Below are 19072 nucleotides of genomic sequence, written 5' to 3' on the forward strand. Positions count from 1 at the left end.
CAAAGCGTGCAACGATATTCTGAACCTCAAACGTGTACCCATTCAGTGCGCGTACAATACTTTTGGGTCCCCGCCAAATGAGGGCCAGCACAAAACCACGTTCACTAAAGTTTTGCAGGCGTACACGCTGGCGCTTTGCGTAACGCTCACGCGCTGCGCAGCGGTGCTTTTTACTAGCGTCAGCCAGCTCGAGGTGCATTGAATCCAGAGTAGCCCCTTACTGCGGTCACATGTGATTGGACGTCGTCATCAACCCACGCCACTGTTGCTGTCACTGGATCACGGGGGTGCAATATGCTCCGCAGCTGCGTGCCTCCATACAACACAGTGAGTATTGTCAGTGGTGCCTTACCACCGAGTCGGTCGGCTGGCATCCCGTCCAATGCCGCTTCCACCACGCGCAAGATGGCCGACCAGTTCTGGACTGGAAGCTTGGGCTCGCTCAAGAGCGCCTTGATCTCTTCAATATCTCGAAGCTAGCCACCTCAGCGGTGCCGCTCACCCACGGCGTGTATACCGCCGTGAAGTGGTGTTGGGCAGCTATCGTTCGCTGCAGTATATCAACCATCTGGTTAGGAAAATTGGCTCCTTGGTCGGAGACCCACTGTCTCATGGCGCCGAACCTCTTCAACAAATCCGTCCGTCCTTGGTACACGGTGTCCGAGTTGCATGAATGCATGAAATTTACTCAACGAATCCGCTCATCCCGTCCTTTTAGACTATGATGTCCTTAGTGCCACCAGTGCCCTCAATCCCAGTCAGGTAGTCAAAGTGGATGAGCTCGTTGGACTTCGTAGCCTTCAGCGTCTCTCTAAACGGTCGTAGAAAGCGGTCACAAGCAGTTGTCATACAATGCTCGCATCCAGTCACGAGCTTGGAGACATCACTTGCCATGCTTCGCCAAAAGAACACGCCTGAGTGGTTGCACGAGCACCGCTGTGCCCGCGCGCATCGGCGTGTGCAATCTCACATAAGCGCTACTGCAAATCAGCCGCATCAGCAGGAATCCGCACCTGACCCGACGTCACCACCATGAAGTTACACTCGTCATTCCACTGCGCACCTTGCCGGTCGTCAGCAGAATCGCACGCCGCCTGTTGTAGGGTTCTTATTTCGGCCTCAGTTGGCTAAACAGCTCACAACAGCGTACAGTAGCGCAAAAAAAAAAACGTCACGGCGTCCACCGAGTGCTTTCAGTAGTTGAAAAGCTTCACCGGGTTGATAGCTCAGCCAATCTCTCACTTGGCGGTCTTTCGATCGACATTCCAAACATTCACCTCGTGGGGTCCTTGGCCCACTCACTCTAGTCCCACCCGTGTTTCTCAATCCTCCTCTATGCATCGGCGCTAAATCGTCATCGAGACTTGGCCGCTATGACCATCACGGATACCACCAGCCACGCCGGCCACGACCCCCTCGCGCTCCATGGCCATCCCGACCGGCTTGGCCAGCGTCCCTACTCTGGTTCTCCTTTCGGATCGTTTCGCCTGTTGCTGCATGTGCAGTCTGCTTCCATGTCATGAGCTCATGCATGAGCTATGTGACCCACGAACAGCACGGCACCACGTCGTTCCATAACACTTTGTTCTCTTGCAATATTAGCTTGGTTGTGATGACTGCCTTGAAACTGGCGCGTCTGCCAGGTATCTCATGATCCTGCGTGGTTCATTTTTGAACGCCACTTCTGCCAAGTCATAATAATGCAAGATGGCCTCCAGGTCGGCCTGAAGATTCAACATCCTGCTTTCCAGCACAGGCCACGTCGTCTCCATCTGCCGCTTCGTTATTGCTCCATCATCAAAGCGTAGTCGATGTGCGAGGACGCGTTGGCCTGCCAAAAGAAATCGATCCACTGCTGTTACGTGCCCAAGTGCGGCGCCATGCGGACCTCGTATCGCGCACCATGTTTTGTCCTTGACTCGACGCAGGCCTCAACCGGCATCGAAAACGCATCACCCCACTAGGTCTGCAACGTGTTGATGATGGCCAAGTACTTCTCGTACTGCCGCACGAAGGCCCTCCTGCCTTGCATCGTCGTACCCGCAAACCTCGGAGGTTGCGGCAGCGCCAGCGCTGCAGCGACGTGCTGGTCCCCGGGCACCGGGCTTGCATTGGCTATGGACTGCTTATCCTCTGCATCTGGCACGTCCTCAAAAGGCGCGGGGGGGGGGGGGGTCGTGATCGTCAATCCCAGCGATCTCGGCAAGTGCGACACCTGGCCCGTCGGGTCTTGCACCGTAGCTGCAGTGTCGTATCTCGGACGTTCATGTGCATCACGCCTTTACCACGCGCGGAGCCCCAACCTTCAGAAACGACTAAAATTAACGTTGATGTTTCTCCGGTCACGAAATACTCTCTATTATCCCGGTCACCAAAGCTTGGACGAACTTTGAGACACAAAGTTACCCCTTTCCCTACATAAAACCCATATCAACATTTAGATATACCAAGTAAGGGGTAAGAACGGGCGGAGATTCCGATTTTGATGTCCGTTTTTACGTATAATCAAGGCTTCCTATTCATTTTAGCCGTTTGCAAAGTCATCTTTTTATTGCAGAATTGTTTGCATTTTTGAGACTGCCACGTGCACCAAATCAGCGAGTCTATTGGTCAAATCAAGATAACATGTGGCGATTTAAGTCTGAATACCGCAATTTGGCGATTGTTAAAAAGAATATAATCGTGTTATAATAAACTTGCGTATGGAATATACAATCGGTAAAAAACGGGCAAGCGAAAACTTATTCAGAGTCACTTCCTTCGTCATCTTCTGCACACTCACTGTCTTGGTCGTCCCCTTCGTCCTCTGACACAAGCTCGTACTGATCAGCTAGCTCCATGTATCTTGTTTCATACTTTTGAGCGTGTGTATACGCTTTGGTCCATGTGCTCGACGTGAGCGACGCAAATCCGTCGTTAATTTTGTTTTTCAACTCGTCCATGTTGGACGCTGGGTTGTTTGCAATCTGGCCCTTGATATTCGCCCAAATCAACTCGATCGGTTGTAATTCAGGGTGGTACGGTGGGGTAAAGTACACCAAGTGTCCAAATGGGCGGGCAATTTCAGTGACTCTATAAATTGGCTTGGGTTTGTTTGCTCGGACAAGCATCATCAACTCTGCTTTAGTATAACTGGTGTCGTACCAGATTTCTATACAGGTATATAAAAAATTAAAATTTACATTTAAAAAAAAACAGGAAGTATTACGTACCGTTTTCCTCAAGCCAGATCTGAACTTCTGCTTTAAGCGACCTGGAATTTGGAGCAGCGTTGACTTGATTTTTGTGGTAGCTCTTACCTTGTCCTTATCAACCCACGACAGTTGGGCCGTGTGGTTGAGATTGCAAAATGTTTCGTCGAGATATACTTCAGGACGTACCGGATATTCTTTTCTGTTGAGGTTGGATATTTTTTTCTTTAAATACTGCGTTCGGAACGCCACATTTGCCGTAGATTCTGCCACGATATTGCGTGACTTGCCCTTAATAAAGCGCATCCCCATCCTCCGCAAAACACGGCGAAGGGAACGAACAGAAATGTTGATGTTGTGCTCTTCCTTTAGGCGCTTCACTAACTTTGGGGCTGCAACAGGCTTGCCACTTGAGTTCAGTTCAGACACGAGTTCACGTACGAGCGGCTGTATGCTTTCACCGAACGTTCGAGGCCTACCAGATGGTTTTGAACCTTTCATCTGTATTAAATCATATTACGACCAGTGAAATTGCTAAGTATAAATAATAACAGAAACGCCATAAACCACCACTCACCGACGCAAACTTCTAGTCGTGGTTCTTCTCCCAATGGCTTCATATCGCTGAAATCGTGCCCGTCGCGAAGCCCAAACACTCGTGAACGTGATCCCTTACATCCCCCTTCCACAGCTGTGGCGAAGCAGCCTTTTTTCCTCGAATGTATTCGTACGTCTTTACCACCAAATATTTTTCAGCTGCAGTTAATTTCTTACCGGCGACCATTTGCTCAATAATGCTCCGCTGTCGAGCCTATGAAGCTGGGAAATGCATATTTAGACTCAAGGCTGTCGAATGCAGTTTCCTAGAGCTAATTCGAGTGACCGAGTATCGAGAAATACGCATCTATATTTAGGTCACATATATTACTGTTTTCCGTCCAAACTGACAGACCCGAACAGCAAAGAGGGATATTTTGAAATTTTGGCCAATTAGATCTTAAGCTTTTAGTACAGAGCAGATTGCATTCGTGCTGCTGTCACTTCACCACTTCTCGAGCTGCAAAATTGCGATCACAAGGGCGGCAATAAAATAATCGGCACCGATGTGCCCTTACTAAAATCAAGTATAGGGCACGCGGGTGACCCACGCAGCACAACTACCTCGAAGAAGAGTGTACCGTCGACAATTGACCAAGCACAGCTGCATGAGACCGTGACCTACGTTAAGAGACACCGCTCTGCCGTCGTCATCGAGAGCGAGAAGCTCGATACACTGCCACTCCACGCGGAAATGAAGTATGAACATCACCGCCAAATCTCTCCCGGGCGCCGACCACCCGCTGCTCGTGTTGTAGAGCGCATTTGTCAGCTGCTCCATCGCAAGAAAGACATTGCTGGGGCAGTGTGGGCTAATTACTGGGATGCCGAGAAGCGTACTGCTGCACCACCACCCGGCAACTACGTGGCTAATCAACACTCGTGCCCCGCAATGGTCGCTGCTTTTGTTCAGCAGTTTGTTCGAGAGCGACGTGCTATCCGACAGTGCACTGTAGCAAGGGACGTCATGGACAAGCTTGCCCGCAACTACGTTATCCATGTTGACTACGACTCGTCTACAGCTGTAGTTTTCGCACTACGCCCTGTAAGACAATATCTACAGTCTCTTGGATACAAACGAGGAATGAAAAAGGGAAAACTGGGCTACCGCTTGCGTGAAGACAACGCTCGAAAGCGGGACATTTTATTTGTCAAACATGATGAAAGTCGAGAATGAATACTCCCAGCCTATAATTTATCTTGATGAGAGCTATATACATCATAATTACGCTCGCCATGATGATAGCCTTTTTGACCCCAATGATGAGCAAGATCTCCAAGTCACTGTAAAGCATAGAGGAAGAAGATATTGCTCTATCGCTGCTATAGTGAGCGCAGATTCTCTGATTGGCGAAAACGAGCGAGACCTTGGCCATCAAGTGCATCTACTGTACGACACTTTGGATATTTTTAAAGGGGGATAATAACAAACGAAAGATTAGCACGGATTGTTCAGCAGTGTGTACTGCGAGAACTGGATGAAAAAGATTATCGACGTGTTGGGCGTGTATTACATTAAAACCACGATCATAGTGCTGGACAACGCGACGTGACACTGCCGGCTGCCTACTGGGACCCCAAAAGACACGACGAAAAAGACCGAAATGCTAACCAAATGCGCTGACAAAAAGGTGCTGAAAAAGACTACTACTACCTCCGTTCTGAAAAAGATAACCATTTCAAATTATATTACAGCCTACCCCAAAAAAATACCCCCTCTACTGTATGCCGATCAGATTTTGGATTTCGAATCTCCCGCGCTTTCCCGACCAGACTGGCTCCCGCACCTAGCTTTCATTTTGAAAACTGGCACATGGGGGAGATCACAGACAGTGAGTGCCAGGCCGTCTGGGAGACCTTACGGCTTCGCAGCGTGGGAGGAGTGCTCAAACATGGAGAGATCGTTCGGGTTGCAGCGTAATTCCGTGTGGGCCGCCAAGTTGTCGAGCGAATTTGGAGGCGTGGAATCAATTCGATGAAAGATCGAGTAGCAGCCGTGGTCAAGTCAAGGAAGAGCGCATGTGGTAGGAAGAAGGTGGATCGAGCTGAGCTGTGCGAGAGAATCGCTGCAGTTCCTGTCAATGAGCGCGAGACCCAGCGTCTGCTTCAGCGCGCGTCCAACATGAGCTGCTACCTGGTTCAGCAGCTGATCAAGGAAGGCTACATACGGCGTGCGCTCAGACAGACCCGTCCACTACTTCCACCCACGCACAAGTTGGCGCGCCTCCGGCACAAGGACAAGCAAGTACGAGCTGGCACTCTCCCTACGTCACTGCCTTGTGACGCTATCTCACTCGCCAATGCTAACGCGTACATGCTGCTTCTTGCAGCGAGCAGACCCCCACCGTCTACCGCTGAAGGTACCGAACCCCCAATGAAGCGCCCCTTCAAAATGTGGCGATATAATGGCCGACTTTAGATCCGTTTTGGTATCCTATAGTTTGCCCGGCGGAGCATGAACGCCTGTGCCATGCTTAGTTTCTCACTGTCATCTCTCGGTCATAAAGCTAGCTAGCCAGCCTCTCACAAATTAATAAGAGAGTGACTATTTTGCCAGACTGGGAACACTCTACTCATAGCAAATCTTTCCTATTTCCGATTATCTGTGTATGCACTCATCCGTACTAGGTATAGCGTATAGATACTGTATACCAGTATGCCACCGTTTCCTGAACCACAAAAAAATCTCCCCCTCCAGCAAACGCGTGGCTCCAAACGCACGAAAATGGCACCACGGCCACGCAGCGCACAGAAGCGCCCCCTGGCACTGGAGGGTATCGACAGCGACAGCGCCAGCAAGGCTCCGTGAGTGACTGGCAGCCAGTGTCGAGCCCGACTTCTGCTGAGGCGGAGACGGTAACCAGTAGGCTAGATATTTCGAGTGAGAACAAACACTTCAGTGGCTGTACGGAATGCTAGGATAGATGCTCAGGACTCCGCGGCGACTAAAATCCCGGCCGAGTGGGATCAGTACGCGAAGACGTATGTAACGGGGTACAATCCAGTGTGCCCCATGTTACATAAAGAGTGACCCGTCACTCTTGTGGACACCTGGTACACGGTACCAGGTGCTCTTGGAACCAGTCAGTGCATGACTACTTAGCTTCACTATAGGTAACCTCTAGTTTGTATGAGACCCAAGCTTATCTTACTTATAAATACATCAGTCTTAAATCTACTTCTCTAAGTAGCAAACCGTTCCCACTGAGGCCGGGAACACGTGGACTTACGTTCACTCGGGTAGTTAATACCCTTAAGCACTTCCTCTGTGCAAGGTGCTGTGTGACCCCGTCACAACGTACGTGTGTACACACCACGGCACATACCGATCGCAAGCCACAAGCAAGCGGCCGCGTCAGGAGACACGGGCCCAAGGATGCTCAGCACAGGTATGCGATTACTTTAGTTTTGGTTTGTAGCGAAATAAACCCAATCTGGCATAATCGGGCTCAGTTGGGATAAATCGTGCATCACCGGTGTAAGCTCAGCCACTAACCGTGTCTGTTTGCATTAACTTTGTTACTATTATTTCAGCTGAATGTATGCGTTCAAGAGATTAACAAAGCTGAACACACGTTTGTGCTCAAAGTGACGAAGTGCCGGCTCGAGCACAATCACTCACTGAACGAGTATGCATTCAAGAGTCATCCTTCCAGCCGTATTTGTAATGGGCCCAACTCCAATTACATAAGTAGGTAGATATTTCTTAAGTTATTACATAAGTAGGTAAAGTGGCACACGGGTAGCGTGTGCCAAAGTGTCATCATCTGATTGGTTGATAGTGAGGAGCCAGACTCACTTATTGACCAATCAGATATAGACATGTGTTTGAGTGGTTCACACGAGGCCAGGGGTAGCCGCCCTGGTCCTAAATAAATCAGAGTTGAATTTGACACAAACCTAAGACTTGGTTTTATTATTGCGAGCTTCCTCCGCACTATAGTGTAAGCTAGTAACGGTATCTCTTACCCCGTTACACCTGGTAGCACTTTGTAGTCCTTCCAACGACCAAGTCTACGATGAGCCAAGTCCAGATCTCCGGGGCGACCCTGGAGCATGCTGCATTCTACCATCTCACTCGCGTGGAGTGGGAAGCGCTTCACCGCCTCGTGGCGGTGTCCGGAGACGCTGTCGTCGCATCGCTGCTGAGCTCAGCGACGCCCGACCAGCAACGTCTTGCAGCACAAGAGTTCATGGAACGCGAGCTCGCCGATGCGAATCGGCGGGTGTCAACTCCCTCGCGTCCATCCCAGAATGACGTCGTCAAGATGGAGACGTCTACGTATTCTGGCGCCGGTGAAAACCGGCTTCCGCTAAACCGGTGGTTCCGCGAGATCGACATCGCTATCGCCTCGCGACGCATCAAGGCGTCATCGGCCAAGATGAACTTCCTCCTCTCCCGGTTAACCGGGAAGGCCAAAGAATGGACCCTCGGGAAGCTGGTTGTCGACCCCGAGGCTTTCCCGACTCTGGAAACTCTCCAGAGCGACTTGCGCCTCGCGTTCGAGCCCCCGCAAGATGAGTCTCGCGTTCGCGCAGAGTTCTTCTCTCTGCGGCAAGGGCATATGTCCATGCGTGATTACGTCCAGAAGACGCGACATCTGGCGTCATGCATCGTGACCAAGCCAATCGACATGGCCTCGCAAGTCCACGTATTGTGTTCGGCATGCGCAAGGGTATGACCCGCTACTGCCTCACCAGAGCTGAGCCCTCCTCTCTCGAGGAGGCGTTTGCACTCGCGATTCGCGAGGATTACATGGTAGCTGCATCGTACGCCGCAGCCATACCTGCGGAAGCCCGGGAGTCTACCCCCGAGCCCATGGAGATCGACGCCATCAACGCGTCGAGCAATCGACGTCGCGGGTCCTACCGCGGCAGCGCTGGGCGAATCAATCGCTCCCTCATTTGCTTCCGCTGTGGGAAGAAGGGTCATCGCGCGGCGGAGTGCCGCGCGCCAGCTCCCGTCGTCTCTCACGTCGACGCGGAACACTCCTCGGTCGCTCATTCAAAAAACGACCAGGACCAGTAGGTGCGGGGCGCCCTACTGGCTTTAACGAAGGACCGGGCTCTCCGGTGGCAGCCCAACCTTCGAGCCCTCCCGTGCTCCAAGCACACACCAATGCCACCACTACGCCGGGCGACTCGAGACTGATCATTGTCAGTCTCCACGTCACCGGTGCCTGGCGACCACTGCGCGCGCTCCTTGACTCAGGAGCGACCAACAACTTCTTTCGCGCGTCGTGTTTGTCGGTACTACCCAAGAACGTCCGCGTCCGGAATGGTCCGGGCGAGATCCAAGTCAAACTCGCAGATGTTAAGGCTCGCCGCTTTGCGCGGCGTGACGTGTCTTTGTCGTACACGTTCGACGGCTTCCGTAGCAAGGACGACTTCTTGGTGATCGAGATGAACTACGCGTTTGACTGCATCCTGGGCATCCCTTGGCTTGCGCAATATCAGCCAGAGATTGACTGGCTGGCCCAATCAGTCAAGCGTCGACGTGCATTCGACGCGAGCGAGGTCTTCACACACCTCTTGGTGGCGCCAAGAGACTGGCCCCACGTCACAGTCGTCGACAAAACAGCAACGACACAAGCAGTGCACAGAGCGAGCGATGGCCCTCTCTGCATGGCTTGTGCTACGTTGTTGGACGAAGAGCCCTCGCGGTTTCGCGAGGTAGATGATGAGGTGGTTGAGCAGCGGCTCCCACAGTACACAACGGTGGTCGAGCAGGGGCTCCCACAACACGAGATGATGGTCGAGCAGGGGCTCCCACAACACGAGACAGTGGTCGAGCAGGGGCTCCCACACAACGAGACGGCGGTAGAGCAGAGGTTCCCTCCGAACAATTCGGCGGTCGAGCCGATTGGGCTCCCGTCAAACGATGTCGCGGTTGAGCAGGGGCTCCCACGTGTTCCCGACCCGGTCGAGTACGGTCTCCCGCGCCTAGAGGAGGGTGATGCATCGTCGAGTAGCAGTGCGTCAGACGCGAGCGTAAGCTCGAGGAAAGTCGAAGAAGAAGTCGAAGCGACGACGCCTGAAACCTCGTCGAGACTACACGACCAGCGATAGCCCGCCGATGGAATCGGTCAGCGCGCTGGAGTACGTGGAAAGAGGCCCGAATCGGGCGCGCAGCATCGCAATCGCGAGCCCGCCGCGCGAAGCGGGCGGAGATCACACGCCTTCCAGGCTTGTCCTGGAAGAACTTTCTTCGGGACCTACGGTTGGAGACGTCGAGCAAGTATGCTTGGTCACCGAGGCAGTCTCGGTGGATGAGGTAGCAAATGCGGTCGCAACGGACAGTGAACGTTCACGTCCGCTAGGTGCTGAACCTAAGTCTGCTCGAGAGGAACGATTCCAAACGCAGTCCTAGGAGGCCTTGCGTGAGTCAGCGAAACCCGTATACGACACCGCCTGCGAGTACGCCGACGTCTTCCCGGATGAGATCCCCGCCGAGCTACCGGCGGATCGTGGGGTTCAGCATGGGATCGACCTCGCGCCAGGTACGAAGTACTGCGTCACCAGACAATGGCCACTTCCTCGTGATCAAGTGAAAGCTATCGATGACTTCTTCGAGGGCCGCCGAAAGGCGGGTCACGTGCGTGAGAGTACATCTCCCCATTCCAGTCCAACGTTCTGTGTGAAGAAAGCTACAGGGGGATGGCGTATCGTTCGCGCATTCAACAAGTTGAATGATGCCACCATCCCCGCGCAGACTCCGATCCCTCGGAAGGACATGGTACTGGACTCCATGGCTGGCAGCGTCATCTACAGCGCCATCGACCTGACCGATGGATTCTATCAGATCCTGATGAGAACATCTGATGTGCCTCTCACCGCCGTAAGTACACCGAGCGGGATGCTCTGGGAGTGGCTCGTGATGCCACAGGGCCTCAAGAACGCGCCTGCCACCTTTAATCGCATGGTCTCCCATGTGCTTCGCCCGCTTCGAGACTTCGCGCCGAGTTACTTCGACGACGTCTTCGTGCACAGCCGCGCTGAGGGCAACCTCAGTGCCGTGGACGTACATCTAAAACACCTGAGACAAGTCTTCCAGGTGGTGCGAGAGAACAAGCTCTACGCAAACCTGAAGAAATGTGTCTTCTGCGCACCGGAGATTCCGGTGTTGGGATGCTACGTGAGCAAGAACGGTGTGTGCGCGGATCCCGAGAAGGTATCGTCTATCTGTGCTTGGCCAACGCCGACAAGCCCCACTGAGTTGCGTCAGTGGCTTGGCATGGCCAATTACTTGCACAAGTACACGAAGAATTACGCTGGGTTGATCCAGCCGCTGTCCTCGCTGCTGAAGAAGGACGTGATCTGGGAGTGGAAATCGGACCACCAAGCTGCATTCGACTTGGTGAAGAAGAGCTTGGCGTCTGCGCCGATACTGAAGCTTGCTGATGACTCAAAGCCATTCCACGTCGTCTGCGACGCGAGCGATTTTGCCATCGGCTGTGCGCTGATGCAGTTCGATGATGACGAACACGAACGCGTTATCAGCTATCAGTCGCGCCAACTGAAGCCAGCCAAGAAGCATTACCCAGTCCACGACAAGGAGCTCCTGGCAATGCGGTACGCTCTGATCAAATTCAGAGTGTACCTGCTCGATGAACAGTCATTTGCGGTTTACACTGATCACGCATCGCTGCGGACAGCGATGAAGAGCCCTCACTTGTCGCAACGGATGGCCCGTTGGCTGTCATTCTTTTCCGAGTACAACTTCGTTGTTCACTACAAGCCGGGCAAGAATAACATTCTCGCCGACGCGCTGTCTCGGCGTCCGGACTACGATCCCCGTGAAGCGCTAGGACATCAGCTCGCTGATGAGGACGACGACGAATGTGCGGTCTGCGTGTCGTCAGGCATCAACTTGACGTTGACCACGCCCACGCTCCCGCTGGGCGACGAGATTGCTACAGCGTACGATGATGACCCTATATACGGCGCCATCATGAAGCACCTGCGTGCTCCTAGTAGTGACACGCTAAGTGCCCTGTCAAAGACCACGCGGAATCAGATCGATCGATATCGACTGGACGGTAATCTGCTCAAGTACAGCATCGACAGGTTCGATGGACCTCGAGTCGTCGTCCCAAACGACGCTGATCTACGTGCGCACATAATCCACGAGTATCATGACGCCCCGACTGGAGGACATCTCGGTCGCGAGAAGACGTACGCGGCTCTGTCGAGAGACTTCTATTGGCCGCACATGTACAAGTGGGTAAGCAAGTGGGTCCGCACATGTGAAACTTGCCAGCGAGTCAAACCGTCTTCGACGTCTCAGGCCCCATTGCGCCCTCTTCCGGTCGCCACGGAAGTCTGGCGCTCCATTTCGATGGAATTCATCTTCGGTCTTCCGCCCGATACAGCCGGGCGCACAGGTGTACTTGTGTTCGTCGATCGTTTCAGCAAGATGGTCCATCTCGTTCCGGTGGCGGCCTCAATCACCGCGGAAGAGTCCGCGGCCCACTTCGTCGACGTGATTTTTCGTCACCACGGCCTGCCGGAGTCTATCGTGTCCGACCGCGACCCGCGTTTACATCCGCGTTCTCGGTCTGTCAGCTTTGAGTCTGGACCAAATGCGAGCACTCGCACATCCGAGCGATAACAACAGACGCGTCACCGGTCCTGAGAGTTTCCGAACTCGCAATTGTCAGACTGACTCGTCTACGCTACCGACTCGCATCACAAGCCGAGCATCCTCGACGGGTTTGACGCCGTTCTTCGTGAACAACGCTCGCCACCCACGTGTTCCGGCACTTCTCGCCGTGGGTCACCCCACGGATGCTGGCGGCTCCACCCTTGGTGAGGGAGAACCTCCTTCGGTCGACATGGATGCTGAAGCTGCGCTCAGCTCTAGGGACAACGTGTCCGTGTCGTGGTCATCACCGGTACGTGAACCGGTGTCTCAGCACGCGCCGGTAGCCTCACCGGTGTCAACAAGCCTGCCGGCGCACTCGACTTCAGGGTTATCTTCGGGTGTAGCCAGTGCGAACGCCCTGACTCGTTCTCCGTCCAAGCAGTCCATCGAGCCTCCTCGGCATACTGCATCTCCGATAACGAGATGGACGTCGCAGAACTTGATCGATCCAGGCAGCAAGATTCGTGAGCAAGAAGTTACCACGGCAAACTATACACCGAAACCCTCGGTGCTTCCTGCCGATCGCTCGGCAGTTGCGGAATTCGTCATGCAAAGGCAATCCATCGCAAGGTTCGTCCGCGACGCACTGCAGAACGCAGTGGACAAGCAAAAGGAACAAGCTGATAAGCACGGTCGAAAGAACGTGAATGTATTCAAGATAGGAGATCGCGTTCTCCTATCGACCGAGGGAATCCGCGCTTCCGCCGTGACCAACCTCGGCGCCAACAAACTTGCCCCACGCTTCATCGGTCCTTTTCGTGTAACCAAGGCTGTGGGCGACGCGTACACCTTGGACATCCCGTCATCACTTAGACTCCACCCGACGTTTTACGTCGGGCGACTCAAGCGGTACTTCCCAGCGACGATTCCTGATTCGAGCCAGCAGACGGAGCATGCGTCGGGCGACCAGCCCGACGAGCCGGACGCGCCAGAAAGTCATCAGCCCCTGGCGCCCGCTCTTGCGGACGATCTCCCTGCTGGGCAGAGCCAAGCACATGCGTCTCCAATCCCCGTAGGCGAGATAACAGCTCCCGATTCGACTGACGTAGCTCCGACGCGATCTGCTCAGCCCGCCAGGCACGATCTTCCGCCCGCTCAGCCCCAACCTGAGCGTCCAACGCGCGGTTCGAAGCTGCCTCCACCTCGCCCTGAACGTACAGGGCGTACGCGGTATCATCGTGAGGGCCCACCACCGATAATTGACTCGGTGGGTGATGCGCGCTGGATTGTGGAGCGTATCGTTGACCACGAAGATCCCCACAGCTCGACCGCTCAACGAAACGTCCGTAGTCGTGTTCCTCGCGCGGTTCCGACCGCGCGCCGCTACTTGGTACGTTGGCTCGGCTATCCCCCAGAACATAATACGTGGGAGCCCCGCGCCAACCTTCTCCGCGAAGTTCCGAGCGTGGTCCACGAGTATGAGACCATGCTGCTTGAGAAGGAGAATTCCGCGGGTCACCCCGCGGAGACCGTAAACGAGATCGAGAACGGCCACGAGAACGACCCGCACGAGGAGGCGACAACGACGCCGCGCTCCGACGCGTGCAACGTCGGCGTGAGCCGCCGCGATTAGCCGCCTGATCCGTACTGGACAGGGTGTGCTCGTACTTTCCGATCCATCTCGACTCCTCGCCGCTGAGTGGCCGCTCAGCGAGATGTTCCCTCCATTCGCGTTGAGTCGGACGGGTTGAAGTACCACAGGACTCGCACTCCTATCTCACGTGCACGAAGCAGAGTCGATCCAAATCCCACGCGTTGTTGCAGACCTTCACGCGCAGCTCTCCAATCGAATGATCCGCGAGAATCTCCTCGCGATACGCCAACCAGTCGACAAAGCTTTCTCCAGCACGCGACATCCGGTTCCATCGCCGGATGAAGGCACACCAGGAGCGACGAAGTCCCTCACGATCAGCGCCTTCAATGTATTTTTTCCGCGTCGCGCGGAAGCGACGAAAGTGGTTCTTCATAGTGTCTAGCGTATCCGGATTCTCCGCTCCTGACAAGTCGTACAGGTCCCAGGGAACCAGGGCGTCGTCCATCACGCGCGACCGCGTGCTTCCGGCACTGATCCTCGTGACTGTCGGCTCCGCCGGTGTCTCGGCTGTCTGGTTTACCGCCGCCGTTAGTGCGTCGATGTTTGCTGCTGTCACCAGCGTCGCGCTGGTGCTAACGCACGTTGACTGCGTCGTGTTGTCCTCGGCCATCTTCGCTCCGTTGGGTTCTCGAGTTTTCTTCAAATGTGTTCCGTGCGCTTATGTTGCGTAAGCGCAACTTAGAGAGGAGGGTGATGTAATGGGCCCAACTCCAATTACATAACTAGGTAGATATTTCTTTAGTTATTACATAAGTAGGTAAAGTGGCACACGGGTAGTGTGTGCCAAAGTGTCATCATCTGATTGGTTGATAGTGAGGAGCCAGACTCACTTATTGACCAATCAGATATAGACATGTGTTTGAGTGGTTCACACGAGGACAGGGGTAGCCGCCCTGGTCCTAAATAAATCAGAGTTGAATTTGACACAAACCTAAGACTTGGTTTTATTATTGCGAGCTTCCTCCGCACTATAGTGTAAGCTAGTAGCGGTATCTCTTACCCCGTTACAGTATTACTCTCGATGACAGTGCCTTACGGACGGTGAATGAGCTTCGAAAGGCTGGAGCAAAGAAGTCCAGTATTCTGAAGTTTATCAGAGACAATTCAGATAGTAATCCAAAGCCACAGGATGGTCACAACCTCGTGAGCAAGTTGAAAGCTCGTGAAAACAGAAACGGCCCAAGTTCGAGCGGAAAACGATTGAAGAAGTGGATGGCCGAGTTTGGAGATAATGTCGGGAACGTGGGTTGTATATTCGTAGACGATGTCGGGGAAAAGGTATGTGTATTTAGTGAATCAAATACATTATTTTCATAACATCTAACATGTTCTTTGTATTAGAAAATTGCAACATGTATTACAGTACAGACTAAACACATGCGATCGGTCTACAAACAATTTCCGGAAGTTCTTCTCATTGACGCGACGCACGGAACAAACCGTTCAAAGTACAAAGTTTTCTCTTTTATGGCTTACGATACCTTTGGAAAAGGCCAATTTGTGCAGCACGCGTTACTACAGAACGAGCGATGGCCGACATTACTGACGGCGCTTGAAGAATTTAAGAGTAACAATCCGGCTTGGACAAAACTACGCTGCGTGTTGATCGACAAGGACTTCACGGAACTACCGGTACTGAAGACTGCTTTCCCTGACGTCACTACCCTGCTCTGCCAATTTCACGTCTTAAAGTATTTGCGGGAGGAAATCGCGTCAGCAGACTACGGTTGTAACACGTGGGAAAAGGACCAGCTACGAGGTCTGATGAACCTGCTTGTATATGCGAAGACCGAGAAAGAGTATATGAAGCACTTTCGTTACATGTTGCACGTGTGCGGAATGGGGCGCCCCAGATCTGGGCAATTGACTTCAGATCCAGTTGGGCAGAATCTGGCACCAGTTGGGCAGAATCTGGCACCAGTCGGGCAAAATATTGTGGCGGTCGGGCAGAATGTGGCGACAGAAGCGCGGAATCATACCACATCCGAGTCTGAACGCTGTGAAACTACGAACACAATAGTGGAACCGTTTGAATCCGTCCGACACCCTTTTGTCGCCTATTTCATTAAGAATTGGGAGAAATGTCGCGAGTTGTGGTGTGCACACAAGCGCCAAAACACCGTGACGCTTGGTAATGACACCAACAACAGGTTGGAGGCCTCGTGGAAGCAGTTGAAGGAGTGGGTAAACTCTTTCATGGCAGCGGACGAATGCATAGCGTCGATTATGTATTACCAGAGTCTTCAAGAGCGACGAATTATCGATGAGGTGTACAAGAAGGTTAATGTCCAGCCTGTTGGTTACGATCGCGAAATGACGTTGGTTGCAAACCTCGTCAGTGAACATGCATGCGAGTTAATACACGATCAGTATTGCTACGCACTTGATCGTGCATCTTACGTCTTTTCCGAGAGAGCGCCAGGTGTGTACTTTGTGAAGAGTACATCCCCCGATGAAGACGCCCTCGATGAGGTAGACGCAGAGTACACTATTACGACACACGACTGGACTTGCTCGTGTCTCTTTATGAGTACACGTTTATTGCCGTGTCGACACGTCTTCTTTCTTAGAAGAGCACTAAACAAGGAGACTGTTATCCCGACTCAACTGCTGCATCAGTGATGGGTCCTGTCGTCTGTACGGTCGTCGATAGAGTTCGATAACGCCAGTGATGTTCCTACTTCTGTGGAATCTTTTGCTGTTCGAAGGGTATTTGTGGCCGATGAGCGGCCATGGGATTCGAACCGGAAGTACCGAGAGGCCTTGCCTATTGCTAGTACAATTTGCGATTCGATGGCTGGTTTAGGCATGGTCCAATATCGTGAAGCAATATCTTATTTAAAGGCCGTCGCCCACCGTTTCAAGGTTGGAGATTTTTCTTCATCGATTAAGATGCCGACAATCAGTGAAGGTACGCGCGACGATGTCTTCGACTCAGATACCGTGGGCGAGGCTGAAGTGGAAGCACTGAATTATTACTGCCTGGATTATTACAGCCTTCTACGCAGATTACACCTCAGTCTGGCGAGTCTGGCACCCAGTCTGGCGAGTCTGGCACCCAGTCGGTTGAGTCTGGCATCCAGTCTGAAGAGTCTGGCATCCAGTCTGAAGAGTCTGGCATCCTGTCTGGAGAGTCTGGTTCGGTGTCGGCCGAGCTTATTTGTCAGACTGGTGCGGAGACTTCAGCTTCTCATGCGACTCTGCAACCGGTCGAAAATGATACATTTGATGTGGCGAGCCCTCCAAGGTCCCGAGGTCGCCCAAAGCAAAGTGCAAAATCCAAGAAAGCAGCTCGCCGCAAAAATGTTTTGATGGTGCAAGATGATTCAAATTTGTACTCGGATAATTTGAGTTTAGCAACAAGACAAGACGACGCCGTACGCATTGAGTCAACATACGAGACATCTGCCGCAATTGTATCCAAATTTAAGATGTTCGATTTCACAAAATTCCCGAGCTCCAGTTGCCCACAAGGTAGCAAGACTTCCCGCCTCAAAAAAGATCGTCTCTGCTGAGTCCATCCCCCGAATTTTCCGAAAGTATATCCTTGATAGATGCAGTGCCAAAGTGCTAGCTCTTCAGATGGCACACAAGGAATCAAGTGATCAAAATCTAGGTGAGAAGGACATTGTCGTGGAAATTGTTGGAGTAGGTACCTACTCCACCGAGACTCTGGGTGTCATGAAGAAGTGGCACAAAGCGATGAAAACCATCCAATATGTGGAAAAAGCTATCGTTTGGATTGATACCATCGATTTCGAACTCCAAATGCCCCGATGGTTTTGTGTTGATCTTGATCCTAAGGCGCAATCCAAGATCAAATCTATTCCTTTACTATCGGTGCAGGTACGCAGTTGCATACAGTCAGGCCCCGCAATGGAAATGCTAATATCTACTGCTGTGTAATTGCACATAGGCTGAAGCACTCGAACTCGTCGGCAAGTCTGCGTTAGGCGACAGCACGGTCAATAAGCTGATGTTAAAGTTGTTCGCAGCGAGAGAAGACACGATTGCTGTAGACACGTCAATCGCCGGTAACGTCATGAATGGTTTCTTAGCGGTGGAGACTATGAAGGACGTGTTTGCTGGCATGACAAACCAAAAGATTTTGATTCCTGTCATCTGCAACAAGAATCACTGGTGTGCGGTTATGATGGATCTGTCGCTTAAAGAAGTTTTTATCTATGATCCAATGAGCTCAAGCTACGGCGTAAAATTTTGACCTCTCGCTTAGAAGATAGTAGCATTGCTGCCAGATTTCGCTACAAGAAAATACCGAATTCGACCATACACGAGCGAGCTTGGAGTGCAGGTTGATAGCTACAATTGTGTAAATTCCTTCTACCCAAGGTAGATTCTTTATTACAATCCTTATCTACCTAAGACCTGCTATCAATTACTTACAGGATTTGCGTCTCCGTGGCGTACCTTGTGCACGCTTGCTTCACATCAACTACCGGCTGCGACCCTACAATTGTGGCATGTATATGCTGTTAGCTTTTGAGATATTTGCCGGTGCTGAAAACCTATATCTGCTAAGTCGGAAGGAGCTACAGTATTTGCGCTATCGGTACCTGTGCATGTGCATTTAATGCAACTAGTTTTTCAATGATTTGGTCTTTTGTTAGTGTGTTTGATGCGTTGACTACCTCCAGGTTATTCCCCCTGTACTTTGTCTTGAGAGTTAGATGCTGAATGTCTTGCGGGCTCAGTTTCAAAGCCAACACACTGACATCCGGTTATACGTATACTCCGAAGACACGTCAACTGATGACACGTCCGGCTCTTCCTGAGTCTGGCATATTCGGGCATGCTAATCGGTTGTATTCTGGTGTAACTGTACTGTCTGTTGTTACCCAGTCTGGCTAAATAACGAGTGTCAATTAATAAACGCTCAAATGAACGAGGCGGAGCGCTGTGCAAAAAAAAACAAATGGTTATCTTTTTCCGAACGGAGGTACTATTTGGGCAAAACTAAAGGAGTTTGAGCGGACGAAGATCAACCCTGAAAGGTTGTGATTGCTGAAAACCGAGGTCACATTGTTA

The 19072-nt window shown here is 52.3% G+C and overlaps 2 protein-coding genes across 2 annotated transcripts; one reads left to right on the forward strand and one right to left on the reverse strand.

Annotated features, from left to right (window-relative positions):
* Positions 1-2741: 2741 nt before the first annotated feature.
* On the reverse strand, positions 2742-3975 carry PITG_12133 (uncharacterized protein; the record flags this gene model as incomplete). Its single annotated transcript, XM_002900708.1, has 6 exons — positions 2742-3151; positions 3213-3231; positions 3300-3457; positions 3518-3685; positions 3769-3777; positions 3846-3975. The coding sequence occupies 6 exons, from the start codon at positions 3973-3975 to the stop codon at positions 2742-2744; spliced, it is 894 nt and encodes a 297-aa protein (XP_002900754.1).
* Positions 3976-4482: 507 nt separating this feature from the next.
* PITG_12134 (uncharacterized protein) lies at positions 4483-5341 on the forward strand (the record flags this gene model as incomplete). The annotated part of the gene is made up of 2 exons (XM_002900709.1): positions 4483-4833; positions 5231-5341. The coding sequence occupies 2 exons, from the start codon at positions 4483-4485 to the stop codon at positions 5339-5341; spliced, it is 462 nt and encodes a 153-aa protein (XP_002900755.1).
* Positions 5342-19072: the final 13731 nt, after the last annotated feature.

The sequence above is a fragment of the Phytophthora infestans genome, genomic scaffold (assembly GCF_000142945.1).
Source record: "Phytophthora infestans T30-4 supercont1.24 genomic scaffold, whole genome shotgun sequence".
Taxonomy (NCBI): Eukaryota; Oomycota; class Peronosporomycetes; order Peronosporales; family Peronosporaceae; genus Phytophthora; species Phytophthora infestans.